The sequence below is a fragment of the Neodiprion pinetum genome, chromosome 2, assembly GCF_021155775.2.
Source record: "Neodiprion pinetum isolate iyNeoPine1 chromosome 2, iyNeoPine1.2, whole genome shotgun sequence".
Taxonomy (NCBI): domain Eukaryota; kingdom Metazoa; phylum Arthropoda; class Insecta; order Hymenoptera; family Diprionidae; genus Neodiprion; species Neodiprion pinetum.
The window spans coordinates 13,228,209-13,246,570 of record NC_060233.1 but is presented as its reverse complement, the minus strand read 5'-3'; the positions used below and the strand labels follow the sequence as shown (position 1 = coordinate 13,246,570).

The following is an 18,362-nucleotide window of genomic DNA, read 5'->3' as shown; positions in this document are numbered from 1 at the left end:
ATTCGAAAATCCATAAAATAAAAAACTCGAGGTAGACTTAATTTGATCTTTTCTTCACTCACTTCACTTGGATTGTGTGTCACATATACGTGCACATAATCTTCATTTGTTTTGATAAAGAGATTATCTTGTGATTATTTCATAACAGTGTTTCGAGTTCATCGATGAAAGTATTTAGTCTGAAATCATTCGTTCCTATTAAGATATTCTTTAAATAATATAATTTCAATCTGTAGCTTTGTATGAAGTTGCCATGTAGGTACATATAAAAGGCTCGATAATGTGAATTTCAGTCTACCACCATTGTCAGAGAAAAACAACAACGTAATAATAATAATAATCATAATACAACGTAATAAATATTAAAATAAAACATTCTGGCAAGATGATTAATTCCAATGTTATATTATATACATATTATACTTTTACATACGAGATCTACTCGCGATTTTTGTATAACTCGTACATAACAACAATAGAGGTGAGGATATAGTATATGTCAGAAATTGACATCGGTGTGAATAACAAAAAAAATAAATAAAAATACGAAATCGGTGAAACAGTTAAGTCGGCAAGTTTGGTGAAAAAATTTATTTTGGATAGCTTTATACTGCCGACGATTGAAACTATATTACAAATTCTTAAAATTGTTATTTATAGTGCTGATTTTTCAATACATACATAAAGCTGCTGCTCAAACTCGCCAGTTAACGGCTCGACGATAACGGGGTTCGACTTCTCGTTTAATTTGCGCAAACTCGTCGTAGTTGAACAGATTCTCGATATCATCGTCGGCGTCTGTGACTTCTTCCGTATCCTCCGAGGAATCATCACTCCCCGCGTCATTGGTGACTGTGGAAATTTTTGTCATCTAAAATTTGTCTTTTCAACGGTCAATTTTATTACACGTTTATTAAAGTGTTTCACGATTAAACATTTTATCGAATCTTCTACGGGCGCATGAAAAAAACGCTTGCTTCTGGTTTAAAAAGAAGCTCGAAAGAACTGAGCACTGTAGCACCAATATTAGGTTGTGCGAAAGCGATTCTTTTAAAAAAGTGCAAAGTCGAAATTAGTACCCCCTTAACACGCATTATCGCTTTCGTATTTTACAAAAAAATGCATAATGGCACAGAAAGATTATCAAGCGGATTACAGAAAAATGCGGATATAGGCATTACAGCATTTCTTGCGATCCTTCTATAAAAGCGGTTTTGCAATGCGATTGAGACAATCTTTTTGGGCCGAAATGCATGTTTTTTTTTTTTGTAAAATATGAAAGAGATAAACTGATTAAAGGGGTGCCAACATCAATTTTTCACTTTTTTAAAACGATCGTTTTCGCACACCCTAAAACTAGCGCTACGGTGCTCAGTCTTTTCGAGGCTTCTTTTTGGACCAGAAGCAAGCATTTTTTTCATGTGCCATTAGGAAATACAATAATGTTTTTAGGTGTGAAAAACCCTAATATTTATATTGCCACATCAAGTAGTGACAAGCCTACAACTATTTTGCTATACTAAACTGTATTTTTCGAATTTATTATTGACATACATATTTTTATTTATAATAATTTGTGAAGACTATCGCGCACAGAGAATACTTTGGACTGTATTACTTTTTTGATGAAATGGACTGTTTATACCGCATAAGACTTTCTTTGTAATTATTAAACGATTTGCTTGTTATGACATTTAGTAAATTGGTAGTGTTGGAATATTTGAATCAGTGCAAGATTGATACAGATTTTTAGTAAGCCTCGGTTATTGGAAAGAGTTATTATTATTTTTGTATTAGTCAAAAAAGACACACGGACAATAAAAAATCGATGTTGGTAATACAGGAAATCAAAAAAACTTCAAGAAAAAAAAAAATTATACCGATGATTAAATAAAAATATGAGACTTTAAAATACTTCTTTATTAACAACCGTTACAAAATTCATAATTATTAAATATCGAATATCTAGAATACCTCCCTAATATAACTACACTGAAATACACTTCTTTCGTAAAATTAGCTCTAACTTTCTTTCTCTATCTATTCATTATTTTCTTTTTTGTTTTCTTTGCGTTTCATTTTTTATTTTTTATCTTTTGTTTTTTATCGGTTATCGTTTATCGTTTAACGTAATGTAATGTTTTTTTTTTTTTAAATCTGATCTCTTTCGAATAAATTTACAATCCCACGATCGACAAGTTGCAACTATGAGTAGAATTATTCGACCGAATTTTTTTCCACGATTTGATAATGGCAAATGTTTAATTTTAGCGAAAAAGCAAAATTATTTTATAATGATAATAATGATGTCAACACCTTAAGATACAACTTTCACTTCCATTTTGCAACGGACGTGCATCATTGTCAATCATAGGTGTTATTAAAAATGATAAGCCAATATAGTAAGTAGGAATAAGTGTTAATAAACGGGACATAGCGGTAGCGTAAAAAAAAAAGTTTTAAGCTTTCTTACGGCTAACAAAAAACCGAATATAATATCTGTTTGTTATATATATCATGTATACGATAAGCTTCCAACACTACACTATATTATATTAATAAAAGATATACAAAGCAAAATATTTTGTTCTTGTTATTATTGGTTTCAATTTTTTCACGGGACTAAACAAATCCCTATTGATACCGCCATTAATACGCGCGTTATAATCATAAAAAGAGTGGGAAACGACGATATATTTTAACCTGTATTGGGTTTTTACGGCAATCCGTAAAAATCTAGCAACATTTTTGAGCAGTCGATATTCAAAAACTGTTTTAGGATCATGTGGTTTACTTTCGAAATTTCTTAACTCGAGATCTGTTTCTTTAATTGTTTCGTTGGTATCCAAAATATGGAGTCGGCTAAGTAATATAGCGCCGAAAAAACAGTCGAACGTTTGGGCCAATTCTACCAATATCAAGGCATAAAAACCTTGGTACAAGCTGTCAAGCTTCTATTTTGTCATAATAATATGATTTACCGTAAAACAAAAAGGAAAGAAACGGACTTTGAAATTTAATTACGACTGTTTCCGAGTTTTGTATACTTTCCGCCACCAGATAGCGCCTTTCGACGTCAATGCATACGTTCTGATAGATGGTGTAAAGGATGTACGAATACAAAATATGAAAAGCTGTGCATTGTAATTTTTTGATTCTGAGGGCTGTGCCTTGACACTGCAAACCCGAATTTAGCATACTGCTCATATGTCATGATCGACAATTCTTATCAACTCACCTTATAGAGCAGACAACAGCAGAGCACCCAGAAATCTCATTATCTCTTCCTTCCGAGCTTATTTCGACCAACAATTTCTCTATGGACTCGTTCTCGCTCTCAGTACCGCCGATCAAAGCTTCGTTAGACTTCGATTCGTTGATTTCATCACCGCTGTCTTTGTTGTTATTGCCAGTATCAATCTCCCCGGATACCGCCATCTTGTCCTTAATCAAATCGGCGCTGGAATCCTCCGATTCGACGCCAGCGAAAGACCATTCCGAGTCGATCACGGATTCGGTGCTCTCTTGAAACGGTGGCTTCGCGCTGCGTTCCGGAATGCTGTCGGCTGACACGGATAAGTTAGTCTCCTCGATGCCCGAATCGTGGCTGTTCCTGTGCACGCCCTTGGATTTTTCGATGAATAAACTCGTCGGCGATTGTACAGCCTGAGAAGAATTTGATGATTTCAGTTGGTTCTTGTTCACCGTCGCGTTCGCATTCGCGTTGCAGGAATTGGACTGCCGTATTTCCGCCGAGTCGTTTGACCGATTCGCCGTGGAGAAAAATTGGTCTTCAAGCATTGCGACATCCGTGGAAATGTCAGTCATGTTGAATATCAGCTCGTCTCCGTCCGATCTGTCGAACTCTACGGAACCGTCGGCGCTCTCTTCGGTCGAGCTAACTTGGTGCTTGGTAGCGTCATTTTCTACGGAACGGGAAGCCGGAATCTGTTTCAGGCGACTGACTGCGTTCAATGACTCTCGATTCAGGACGATGTCGTTGAGATTTTTTATCGCGTCGTCGTATGAGATATTGTGTACTTTGTCTTTGAATATGGTCTCTATGGTCTTTATCGTAGGGGCGGACGAGCGAAGTTTATTGTCTTCGTCGTGGTGCACAATTGTACTCTCAGGATGCATAACTTCATCCCTACGGCAAGCATTCGCATTTCTCGTTTCCCCCGAACCGTTCGCACGTGTATTATGTAAAATAGACGTATTTTTTAGAGGATCTTCGCTACCCGTATTTGTATTGTGATCAGTGTAAATCGCGTTAGCGATTTGATTCTCTAGCAGATTAATGTTCACGCGATGATCGTCTTTCGGTTCTTCTATTTTGCTACTCTTACTATAACTACTATCATTATTTTTACATATATTCAGCGCAATTTCTTCATCATCAGCGTCGCTGCAGAGTGTCGGAGAAATGTTTTGTGTGGGTGGGTGCTCAGAGGGTGGCGATGTTTGGATTTGCGCTTGTAAGTTACCATCATCGTCATCATCATGATCAAGGACATCCGACGTGCCTAAATTAACTACACTAACTACATTCTGTTTATCACATATTATATTATTATGAGGTGAAGAAGAAGAAGAATTTCTATCACTAGTCAGGTTAATACTGTCTGTCGTGCTGCTATCACATATTATTTTCTCTAAAACCTGGGCGTTATCTGCCAGCTCTACCTTAACGCCCCCTGGCTCTACTTCAATTCCACTTATGTCTAGGACTGAATACTCAGGTATATCTTTTAGCTTAGGTACACAAATAGTCAGTTTGTTATCCAGCATAATGTTCACTGGTACACTATTTACAATATTAATCCCATTAGTGTCTAAAATTGTTGTTGTTGTTATTGTTGTCATTGTATTTGGCTCAACAGCAAGATCTTTCAATAATCCTAAATCGTCACTTCTATTTATATTGTTAATTACTTTTGATTGCACAATTTCAGGTAACGGCTGTTCACTTATCCTATTCAATGTCTCGTTGTCTTCGGACCTGCACTTGGGCATTGGCATTATTGTATTACTAAACGAATTATCTTGAAAATCAATCGAAGGTACTTGTTGCGCCAATCGTTCAGGATTTTCGACACTCCTGCCTAAAGTCGTGATATCGTTTTTGCTCCCGTCCTTTTCGTGCTTCTCCACGGGATTAGACGGCGCGAAAACGCTCGTCAATGCCTGGAGACTGGAGAGTTGAGGGACGCTGGACGATTTTACTGGGTCCAATTTTGACGCAGGCTGTTGGGCGTCGGAAACCGATCTCTGCAAAGGCGGCTGCGGCGAGCATTCTCTACTACCTCTTCCGTCCCGCAAATACTGGTGGAATTTATCGCCGAGCGCCATCACTGTGTTCACCTTGTTCTGTAACGGATTCTTGATCTCAAGCTTGTCCGCAACGTTCGCCGAACTTGAGAACAAACTTCCCGGGTGTTGGAATAATCCCAACAATTTTTCCAGACTGGACGGCGGCTTTTGAACGCACGAACTTTTTGTAGACCGTGAAAAGGTAACGTTGTTCTCATTTTTCGACGAAATGGATTTGTCCTCATCGAGTTCGTTATGATCATCGTTATCCTTTACCGCACTTTTGACCTCAGCCAAGACACACGCGTCACTTTCGTTTTTGCATCTCGGCGTCGTGGAAATGTCCGAAAGATTTGAATCGGTGCAGTCTGGATGTTCCTTGTCGTGAATGATATCCTTAACGACGCACCGCATCTCTCCAGTTTTTTGAATTTTAACAGTTACCTCGCTGAGATTGTCGGGATTTGAATCGTCAGACGTGGGACTGACACTGGAACCGACATGCAGATCAGGTTTGTTCTTAGTATCAATTGGGTTATTCGTATTAGTTTCTGGGTCTGTTTTAAACACGTCATCGTCGCTGTCCTGGGAATTGGCTCGGACGCCGGTTTCGACTCTGAACTGAAAGCCGACCGTAACGTTGGTGTTAGTTGAGGTGATCACGGATTTGGGCGCAGCGGGCTTGGAATTTGCCATTTCGACGACCGTCACGCGAAAACGTGAGGCACCGGGCGTCGCGGGGGGGAAGAAACAGGTCGGCGAGGAGCTTCGGGACGATGGCGGATTCACGGGGGAAGAGGACGCCGAAGAGTTCGTGGAGCTCAGCGAACTCTCCGATACCCTCGAGACCACGAAACGGCCCCGGGACGGACTGGGAATGGGACTCGCTACTGGAGAAGGAATCGGACTCGGTGCGGGTGAGCGGAGACGGCCGCCACTGGTGCGTTTTGGCTCTAGCAAGGTTCGACCAGGCCCGGATCCGTCGGAGAATATCGGGGGAGGTGACCGCGGCAGGGTCTGACATGTCAGCGAGATCTTACGAGAGCTCATGCTAGACAGCCGGCCACGGTGTTCGGGGCTTTCTGACTCCTCGATACTGCCCTCCATTAACCGAGGCTCCTCGTTATGCGTGCAGTAGTCACGAATCTCAGTCACCAGTGCAAGATATTGTTCCACCGTTCCGTCCTGGGGAGAAAAAGTTTGTTTTATCCACAAATTACAGCCAAAAACACTATTCTAGACGGTAGTAAAAATGTAGAAATAGAATGCGCGTGGAAGGGTTGCAATATCAAATTTGCAAAGACGCGAAAATAAATTTCATGGAATATCAAAATGTAGAAAGTCGAAATATATATAAAAGTCAGAATGTAGAAGACTTTAACTATAGGAGGCCAAAACGTGTGGATCCTCACAAAGAATGAGAAAATTGCAATTAGTCAAAGCACTTATAGAATCGTCGGGATTATTGAAGGAATTCTATCGACTCTGTATTTTATTTAGCTTTCTAGGTATGTACTTTACTTTGTCGCGCTTTGATTTTTGTATATATTATTGCAAATGACTACATTTTAAAATTACGTAAAACAGTTTTGCCTTTTTGAAATTTCGATATTGTTACCATTTTAATCTCTAATCTTTTGACATTTTGACTCCTATCCCACAATCCTATTAATTAAGGTAGTTTAGATACGAGACCCGAAAGAGCTAAAAAATTTACACTTCGTTACATCAAAATTCGCGTGTGTGTTCTTATAAATGAAAAATTTCAGTCCAGTTGACCGATCTAATGAGAAAGACGAGTAAGCAAGGTCAGATTCTTAATACTAGCTCTTACGAGTGAACTGCTATTCGAAACTTTTTTCTACGAAATAAACACGTCTCTAAGTGACACATTTTGTCAAAAAGCAAACAGTGTTCCGCAGTTTCTGATGATTCCAAATATTACAACAAACTATCAGCCCACCCACTTTATTAAAGGGATATGCTTGATTCAAAGTCATATTTCTATGCTGAAGAGGTTGGAGTATACAAAATTCAAATCCTTCGAAAGTTTACTTTACAGACGCTAATTGAAACAGTGTCTTAAAATGTGCGCGAAGCTTCGCAAAACGACAATAGAGTGCAAAAGAGAAAGACCAGTTCGTAGTTTCACACATAAACTTACCAATTTCTTTCGCGGCTCATCGTCCAAGTCGATCTGAGTTACACTTTTATTTTTCTTCAAAGCAAACGCAAGCGCCATTAGTCCAGCGATTTGCAAATGATTATCTCGTAAATCGATTCTCTGTAACACAAGTTTTATGAAACTATAAAAAATTCACCATATAATCCATCAAATCAGGGGTCAGCTGAGTCAAAAGGTTAAAGAATTCGATTTTTGGATTTTGACATTTCTTGTTAAACCATAAAATTCGGAGAATATCCCATGAAAATTTCAGTATATCAGTCGTGAAATTTAAAACATGTTTTTCAAATCGCAGTTTGCAAATATCTTGGAAACCACTGCATCGATTTACTTTAAATTTTGCAGGCGTGTAGAAGATTAAGAAACATCAATTTTTGAGCGAACGATTTTTTTCGATGCACAGATTCTTTTCGATTGACTAAGACCAGGTTTTATTTAACCGAAAATCGAAACGTCAACACGGAGCATCCCCCATTTTGTCCCAAATCAACATTTTGAAAAAATAATCGTTCAAGGCGTACACAATTCAATACAAAAAATATAATCTTTTTCGATACTTTTTCAAATCAGTGCACACTGCAAAACATCTTTTTCAGAGAATCTCCGAGAGAATGACCATATCATGTTCATTAAAATATACGTGTTTAAATACATGAATATGTTCCGAGAAATATCTTACAGTTGAAAAAAAAAGTTCCCGAAAATCACATTTTTGCGGCTATCTGCCTGAGCACGACCCCTTGACGGAAAGGATTGACTTTTTTCACACAAGTATAAGAATATTTATGTCTAAGCGAACGTATTGCCGATTTTCCGAAACAGCTAACGAACCTGTATGACGTGATTCACGGAGATGATTTCCGACAAGATGACACCAGCCTCGCAGGTAAGATGAGTGGATTGCATGCCCAATCTTAGAAGAGTGCGATTCTGTTGTAACGAGTCCTTAATTATATGCAGGAATTCGTTGGTCAGCATGTTTTGTCCGATGTTCAACATTTCCAGCGTTTTGGACCGCGACTGAGTGAGGAAATGGCACTTTTAGATTTCTAACGTGTCACGGAAAGAACAGTGAAACTGGTCGATTGAAAATAGGAGTGTACTCACGATTGCTCTACTAATATGCTGCGAACCGTTTCTGGTTATGTGATTATTCCAGAGTACCAAAATGCCCAATCCTTTTCCATCCTTGTCGTCGAGCCGCTGTTCGACTAGACCATCGGAAATGTGGCCCAAACCGCCATCTTGGATGTTGTTATTGCTGGTGGGACAGTAACGCAAAATTACAGAAACAGTGTCGAGAAAATATTTTGTGCAATTTATTAAAGTCCGAACCCGCATGAATTAACGTTAAAATTCTCCGGTGAATCAAGTGTACGGAAATATGAAGTATGGCCGTTTGTGATAATGCAAGAAATTTAAATTATCACAAACTCGTAAGTATTTACCAACCGTCACTCGCACTTTCGTATTTAAAAACAATGCACACCTAACGTCCAACAGTTGTAAGTGATTATTGGTCCTCAGGAGTGATCCTAGCTGCATCGCGTCTTGTGGTTCAAGATCATTATCAGCCAAGTACAATTCCTTCAATCCAGTATTCAGTTTTAGCGCTGCAACTGCCGAAACAAAAATATAAATGTATTACGACAGCATATTTTCGGCGGTGAAATAAACATTTTATTTCATATTGATATCGACAAATTGTTTTTGAAACAAAATACAGACGTGGCAATAATACTTTAAATAAATACCTAAAATGCATATCGGTCGGCCCGAAAGCGCACAATTTTCCAATTTGAGAACTTGCAGGTGCGACGCAATCCTTAAAGCTCTACTTAGTATGGGCATGTAGTGTTCATGCAGAACAACATTTTTGGCTTCCAGCTGTTCAAGACATTGGGTCTAAACACGGAAAGAGTAAAACGATGTCAGTTTTGCCAGAGGAGATATCTGGCAGTTGGTTTCGAAATATTCTTCGACTTGAATTCATTATTACTAAACTTTATAAATACTACTTATGATTTATTAAACAACATACTTTTTTGATCATATGTGAACAAGCTTGCCAGCCACGCATACTTATATACCTATTAGACGAAATGTTCAGTTGGACTGCCGATTCGTAGTATTCCATCATATCAAACAATGCTACGGCGCTCTGAAATAAAAGGTACAAATTAAATCTGATACATAGCAAAAACGAAAAAACAAGTTGTTTGTCCTTGTTCAATTTCACTTTACCTCATCCTCCAACGATGTCGCCTCCAAATTTATATTCTTAAACTGGATCCTTTTCAAAATCTCTTCCAATGATTCGCATTGGTTTTGTTCAAGTTTCTGTCCACGTAAGCACAACGTTTCACAACGATCGTTTGTGATATCCAGCTTCTGTTCCCAAAAACGACAATAATTATTACATAAATTCCAGGCTTCCGGATCATGGATTCTACTAATACTTCTAGGGGTGTTTCTTTGCCTCAAAATATGAAGCTCCTGATGCATAGTTTCATCTAATGGACCTTCCTTTGCTCGGTCGAAAATTCGTAGTTATTTCACTATTACTCTGAAATAATATACCTGTTTGTACTTGATTCCGTGAAATCCTACGGAATACTCCATCCATAGAGAACTATCAAAATTAGTATTTAACGCAAACACCATAACAGGTTTAATTTTCTATGCCATTTCACTCATCAAACTGCTAATATAATCAATTACAAGCGGAGTGAGGAAAGGTTTATTAGATGAAACTACGTATTTTCAGCCTAGGAAACGACCCTAAAAATTTGTGAAGAATCAAAAATCCAGATGTTCGATACTCTCGCCTTGAGAGTCGAATTGTATTTCGAGGTTTAGTAAGACTCGCTTATTGTAATACAAAATATGTTAGACGTAACGTATAATTATTGAATATATGGTTTCTGTTGAGTATAGTATTACCTCTAGCTGCGCTAAAACACTTTCCAGCGGATTCGTATTATGCCGTAAACATGACTTCCTATATGTTGATATCAAGTCCTCGCGGTTCACATTTTCAGCTGTAAACAATTATTATGCATGTCTCATTCAAATATACAAACGTCCTAATTTGTTATGTTCTTCGTATGTTTTCTTACTTTCAGGTTTTCTAATTTGGGCAGTTTTTTGTTTTTTTTTTTTTTTTCCTAAATAATAGAATATTGGAAAAATTCAATGACATTGATAGCATTACAATTTACATACATTTTACACCCATACATAATGATTCGCACACCGTGAGGATCTCTCGAAGCAGGTCTTTCGTACCCAAATATAGATGAGAAATAATTTTTTTTCCCTCCAAAAGTGAGACTGAATTATAAGTGTGAAATACCAGATTCAAGAAACCCTCTACTTTTATGGAATTGATGTCATAAAACTTAATTAATGATGGAATAAGTCAAAGGATTAGTGGGATGATTATTAAAACACAATATGAATCTGTAATTAAAAATTATGTATTTTAATCCATTCATCGTACACTGTACACTTTTATTATGCTTATTTTGTGTTCTCTTGTCTTTAGCCATTTGCATTTTTATTCTTTTCTACGTATATAATTACACGAATTTGATCTGGTGGCCAATTAATCAATGTGCTTACGAACTTCTATTCATATGTCCTTCGACTAGGATTATTTTCATCATCATTATTATTATTATTATTATTATTATTATTGTTGTTGTTGTTGTTGTTGTCATTATTATATTGCGCCAGCGTTGGAGATAATTCACTTACTATAGTTGATATCACATTAAAATGAAATTGATGAGGTAAAGGATTGTTTTTAAACTATGCGCTATAAGATTAATATAGTAGGATGTAAAATATATTGAACGTGTTAACTCAATTCAACTCAAGTTCATAAAAATAATTCGACTTTATTTACGGAGCATTACATGTACGAATATTTCAATTTAGAGATGAATGCAAGCCGGTCTTGATTAGCTCAATCATATTGCACAAATACTGTTGGAGATGAATCAACGTGATACGCCGGTTCTTGTACAACTGCTTTAGAACTTTTATATCTTCCTGCGCCGATTGCGTACATAGATGATTTACAATTATTTATGTCTATATATTGTGTCGGAACCACCAGAAGCGTTATCCGCAGAATGGTTCAAATCAGACTGTTAAGATCTGAAAAATATACAGTACATTTTCTTTCAAGTTCAAAGATTCAAATATAAAAATATTATTAAAGTTGGTGTCTTGAAGCAGTTACACATTGCAAAGAAGCATAAAATAAAGAAAGAAAATGAATGATTAAATTAATCAATAACAACCCTGTTTGTTTGTTGTTATTCTCCGATACTCGAATAATGTATGCATTCATTTAGTACTATATCAGTCAAATTACCGATCATAGATAAGAGAGGTCGAACATGTTTACCAATCTCGGCAGGGAACAGCTGTGCTTATTGCTAGAGAGAAAATCTCCTCAGTTTTTTAATTCAATAAAATTACTCGCTCTCCTTCTCTCAGCAACGCGTTTAATATCTCTTCATCTCCTCAACCATCTTTCCAAGAGTGTCTTGTGTAACAATTTCCCATTGAAAGAGATAGCCGATATCGATTGCATTATACTTTTGTCGTCGCAATTGTTACATCATGAAAATCATGTAATATACATTGTAAATCGATGTAAGAATAGAATTCCAAGATGTGTGGCGACTATATTTGGAAATTACAACATTTCTTCTCACTTGATTCATAGTGCGAAAACAAGTTTATATTATAAATGTAATGATTTCTTTCCTACTGAACAGTGAATCGTTAAATTTTTCAACGCAAATCCATGCCAAAGACACTTCATTTTTTTAAACTAGAGTTGATAATATACCATAAAAATAGTTGAAAAAGTCTTCTTCAATTCAAATAAATCTTTCCTTACATTAATATTACTATTTACAGCTATACAGCTTCGAAAAATCACAGATCGATCCTAGAAATAAGGCATGAAATTTGACCAGATTGATCAGTTTTAGACTAACTGAATTTAAAAAGTATTAGATTATTTGAAACTGTTTCCTATGATAAATAAATAAATAAATAAATACATATATACATGTATACGTATATATATATATATGTTTATACATTCCCAAATATATGTATTCGAATTTTTTCAAGCTTACGAATAACTTTTTTCATTATCAGTACAATTAGGATACTTTTATTAATTATTCAATATATGAACAACAGGTCGAACAGGATAGAATATTATAACAAGACTATCGAAATGCTACGAAGTCGGATTTTGTAACTTTGGACCGTGCAGTTGTCAAGATACATTCTGATTATCATTATCAGCGAGAACGAGCAGTGACCTTTTTTGTGAGAAAAATATATATGTATACATAGAACTGCAAGAAACTCGGTGCAACTAGATGTGAATTTTTCGAATTGTGTTTAAAACAAATTCCAATTATCGAACGGAACTCTTTTTTCAAAATTCTTCCAGATACCTACTCAAATTTATTACGCGGAGTAAAAGTAATTTTCGAAAATTTACATGTATTTCTTGATCAAGAAATGCAAACAGTCTTACAGTACGTCGAAAATGTTCGGTGCCGTCACTTTCACACCCACGTACTAATATTGTTCCACTCAACGAATCCGATAAATTGGTAACTTATGAATAATTCGTAGCTTATTCATTACTTCCTTGTGCTTCCTCGCAATGTCAGACGTTCAATCGCACATTCAAGATATCGATATTTACTTCGCATAGTCATTAAAGTATCACAATTTGGTTTAAATTATAGAAGATCCTAGCCAGTTAGTTTGAACTATAAATTATAAATACATTGCAAAGAAATTGAAATATCTATCTTTAGTCATACCTTCAATTGACAAATGTTTCTGATCAGATTAGGGACAACCTAACTCTCTGATAGCTTATCGTTAACAATACTATTGAATTTGTTTTTTGACAACTGTTTGCATTGTTGCAAAAAATTCAAACTGGCTTTTAATAAACAGGTAAAAAACAAACTCGTATAAGCACATAAAACAAAAAATCACTTTTGGCAAGATCACAACGAGACTATAAATAAACTTTACAGTGAGTCACACATTTACTGTACAAGCAACTTACACAAACACGTTATTTTTACCCAATTTTGTGAGCTTTTTATACCGATCGTCACATTTAATTGTGCAGTCGTTCGCTCTTTTTTTCAATTTTGGATTTGAATTGTTTTCGCAAACCTGCAAATCCGCATATCGAACACAATTATTTTTCTTCGAAATCGGATGCCACTTGTATTTATATTACGTGAAAAGAAATTGTGCAAACTACGCAACGACTTGATTCAAGTTGCGCAATAGCGATTTTTTCAAAATTTTCCCTATGTGTTAACCTAACAAATTTCACACGAATTGATTTACTAAGTTGAAGTTTAAATCATCAAACAAGTTTTTTCAGATAAAATAAAAAATAACGATTTTCGCAACTGCAAGACTTGTATATATGGATTGTGGCTACCAGAAGCGTAATTTACCCGATCCAAATCCTTGTTAATAGTTTATTGAATTTCTGAAAGTCATAAGATTGCGCAATAACAATTTTTTCAACAAAAATTTCATTACGTCAACCTGGAAATTTAGAAATTTATGCCTGAATCGCTGACGAAAAATGCCATACTTTACAATTGTTAAGTAGGTATGTTTTTTTTGTATAAATCAAGTTCTTAATATATTTAACAATTCTGAAATTTGCACAATACTGATTACAAGAATTTTTTTCCGTCACGTTAACGTTATAAACTTCAACGTCATCAAAATTCGTTTACACTTTAGGAACCAATTTTTTCTAGAAACTTGATGTCAGTGCCAAGTTTAATATTCGACGAGGCTTGATCGATCGAAGTTCTTTACAAGAGCATAAAATAGATGCAATTTGAATAGTGTACAAAATAACTGCGTAATGTATTTATGTAAACATGACAACTACTTTAAATGTGTAACTTGGACATAAGTCTGAACATGCATATAAAACATTGTTCAATAAAATCATCACAAGTTAGAACATGTATCAATTTATGACAAATTGTGAAGCATCATGCGAATAGATAAATGTTCAAAGGCCTTGTCTAATAAATAATGGTTGCAACATGCACTGACCACCACCGACGCAGTGTCGACTTATAATTAGTATACAATTTTGATTGTGAAATCTCAGACATTCCTCGAGCAAGTACGAGCTATAAAAAAGCTTGTCAGTTGACTGACACAGTGTGAGTGAAATGAATTTTTCTTTAATACAGTCGTCGATGATTTGATGCGAAAGAAAAAAATGGTAATAATGCTCGAAACAGATTCGAATTAGAACACATCGGTGCAGCGGAGACAGGTATATTTCAAACTTCTTCAAAAGTGGCCTCGTCGCTCGGAATTTTGTTGAAAATGTGTAGGTAGGTACACCTATTTCACACTAACTTTATCAAGGACTTAAAAAGACATAAATTAAAACTTACAATACTGGGAGTTACATTAACTATATTATTAAAATTATTTCATAGGTGAATCTAACACACATTTGTTCATCTGGCGTGATGGATGAGTTTGAATGGCGGATGAAGAAAATCTTTATATGTCGTACGCAGAGCCATTCCGGCCACCTTGCAATGTCACAATCGAAATCAAATGTCACATCGCATAAATAGGCTGCAGCCTTGCCAAATGGGTTTCTAATGTTACACAGCTAATCGTTTGGCTATGGTAATCTTTCAGCAGCTAAAATCGCTATTGAAAAAATTTCCAACTCCTGTCGATTTGAATAGAACCAAATTTTCTGCTATGCTATACACATAATAATGACAAATAATTTTACTTACAACGATAAAATGATCGATTGATGATGCAATAATAACAATTACCACTAGTGAGTAAATTATACGCTCTTTCAAAGTGGAAACATTTTCTATCCCACCACACAATTTAAACTGCATGTACATTATTCATTTGCTAAGATTGATTTGGAAATATACTAGTCATCCTCGTGACGATAAGCGTAGTTACTTTTAGATGCGTGTCTTGAAACAATAGCGTACTAAAAAACTTTTATGTTACAAAAGGATGTCCCTGCTTGGAAAAGTTTAATAGCATTCGATAGACCACAATTAGGTATTAGAGAATATCGCAGAAGAGGATTCAAAAACAGGATACAAAGCGATGTCTGTATCGGATTTCTGATTTCTATTCTGCAATATTCTATTCGAATCAATCATGCCCTATCAAACTTTCCTTTCAACTGGGAGTCGAAAGAAGGTTTGTTATTAATTTTTGACCAGTGACACGGTTCGAACTGGCAATATCAGGGGATACCTGGACGAAGGTGTGAAGTAACGATTGTCACTTACCGCACTCCCAGGGATTGGCTGGCTCGAGGTATCCTGTAACGAGGTGCGTATCGTTGGAGGGAAAGCTCACCCTTCTCGGTGGCCATTTCCGGCGACCAGCTAAACCACCACCGAATCTCCGCCCTTCGGCAGAGTTCCCAGATCTCGTCCTCCGTTTCGGTTCAGCGTCGATAGACGAGGCGGAGGAATCGGGTGGATGCAGCGGGGTTTGACCAGAATCGGCCAAGGTCGGCGACGGCGGGGATTCGCAAATTTGCGCGGTCGAATTGCTGCCTCCCTGATCCATATTATCGGTGATAGAAGACACACATGGCTTTCATTCCGGCCGTAAACTCGCGTCAACACCGTGATTACATTCGCCGACTCGATCCGACGGGGCACCAACAATTGTAAAACGGAAAGCCAATTACCCAACAGCTCGAGCAACTCGTCAAAGCGCCCAACACAATCGCTGATCACTTCTCGGCCGCCATCTTTGTTGCCGTCCCGACGACAGAGGCGACGACTCAAATCATCTGTTTGACTTTCTTCCACCAAAGGCAGCTGCCTCCCAGCCGTCTCTTATGTAATTTCGGAAGTTGTGCAGTCGCTCCGAGCCGATCCGAGCTTATTAGCCAGCAGACTTCTTCTCGTCTCGTCAGCGAAAAATCAATCTCGGAACGACCCCGATTATCGCCTAATTTTTTCATCCTGATGTATACTAATTCTATTACTAGACGATCATTGATCAGCCTCCAAATTGCAGGATTTTCCCGTCGAATTTCTTTTCTCGCGTCACCCTAAACTCCGCGTCAATCGAGTTTAAGGCTCTTGATGAGAAGTATTTGGGTATATTTATGCAGCTGGATAGTATTGCACCTTCACTGATATCATCGTTGAAATTTAGGAGCATTAATTCTGGACGCACTAATGTCATTGCAAATGATTAATCCCATCTACAAACTTTAATAGTTCCTACAAGTACCTGATCCACGGAGAACGATTTCGAAGAAAAAACAACGACAATTTAGCCAAATATTAAGAGATTACTGAACATCCGAATGACTTATTCTTCGTAATTGACTGATTTGCTGTGCCTACTAAAAGTTGGTTGTTTTCTTGCATGGGCGTCAACGTTGTAAATGCGATATTCATGCTTTTTAAGATCTTGTTTTATTGTATCTGTTTTTGACGTTGACCAAAGCCCTTGGAAGATAGTCATAATTAAATATAATAAACGCTGTCATGACTGCATAGCTTGCATGTTCCATTTCATTCACTGCCAATTGAACTGTTTTAAGTGATGCCATTGTGATGTGACATGCTGTATCGATTTATAAAGCATCGATCACTTTCGCGTACAATTAATCGATTCTTACGCTGACCTCAAAATTTCGATTATCGGGATTTGTTAAATATTAATTTTAAGTTACGAGACTTTCAGCAAAAATCAAATTATTAGTTAGCGTGAATTGGCATGGTTGAATGTCAGTCAAAAAATGTTCATTCGCTAATTCGGTCGTAACGTGTTTTGTTCCTGTCAGTTCTTTTAAAGCAGGTAAATAGAACTAGAATAATGTTTACTTTCAAAATGAAAATATTTTCAATCAATTGCTCATCGATTATTCAGAATCGATACTTTGAAGCGACGAATCTCATCGATTTTTTCTATTTTTATGTATCAATTTTCATTGCTGCCACTACCTTAGAGCATATACTACTGGAGGTAGCCAGTCATGCCGTCAACCTCGCGAAAACTGTGGCCGTAGTCATGAAAGAGCGAGATATATATCCCCGGGTTACCCTGGACACTCCGTCTCTCTTACTCTGCATTTGATTGGCTAAGAGAAAACGTATCGGTCAGCCAGGTTGTAGGGCGAGAGAGACAGGTTGTCCAAGGCATAAGTGCTTCATCTCACTCGTCCGCCACACTTTCTGTACACGCAAGGCTGTCTAGTAGTATATGCTCTAATTCAGGTCAGTACCATCAGACGATTTTCAACTGGAAAAGTGTCCGCCACAAAGCAGCAAATAGTGGTTCAATAAGCCACCAGAATAGCGCTGATAAACAATAAGGATTCAACCTGAGTGGGCCGTTATAGATGAAGTGAAATATGTCAAAGGGAAGTAGCAACGTACGTATAGAAGTAATTGCAATAAGTAAATTAGATGATGAAAGTACCCTAAATGCATGGTTAACTGCCAACATAGTGAAATAAAAATATACTCAATATAACTTAAAAACTAGCCACCAAACGTTATTGATACCCAATCCTGAATTACAAATTTTTTAATGATAGTTATAAAAAATGGAACAAATAACTTTATTTAAGTTGAAAACGTCATTTAATAGGTTTTTTGAAAATAGCGCCTTGACAAAGCGGATATCTATCTTTCTCCGTTTAATTCTACCCTGCTTTAACCATTCTTGTTCTTTCTTTCAAATGTATCCTTTGCGACAGCAGCGCTATCTCATATTTACTCTACGGAAACTT

General features: G+C 36.8%; 1 protein-coding gene across 2 annotated transcripts; it reads right to left on the bottom strand.

Moving 5' to 3' along the window:
- Positions 1-709: 709 nt before the first annotated feature.
- On the bottom strand, positions 710-17,143 carry LOC124213435 (uncharacterized). 2 transcript variants are annotated; one of them, XM_046614789.2, is made up of 11 exons: positions 15,889-17,142; positions 10,442-10,539; positions 9,743-9,889; positions 9,540-9,659; positions 9,253-9,403; positions 8,988-9,117; positions 8,606-8,759; positions 8,330-8,518; positions 7,478-7,597; positions 3,239-6,498; positions 710-852 (listed from the first exon to the last, which is right to left on the bottom strand). In XM_046614789.2, exons 1-11 carry the CDS (start codon positions 16,172-16,174, stop codon positions 843-845), a joined length of 4,665 nt encoding a protein of 1,554 aa, XP_046470745.1. In that variant the 5' UTR covers positions 16,175-17,142; the 3' UTR covers positions 710-842. The 2 variants fall into 2 exon arrangements, with proteins under 2 accessions (XP_046470745.1, XP_068990124.1); XM_069134023.1 differs by lacking the exon at positions 710-852 and having other exon boundaries at positions 2,048-6,498; positions 15,889-17,143.
- Positions 17,144-18,362: the final 1,219 nt, after the last annotated feature.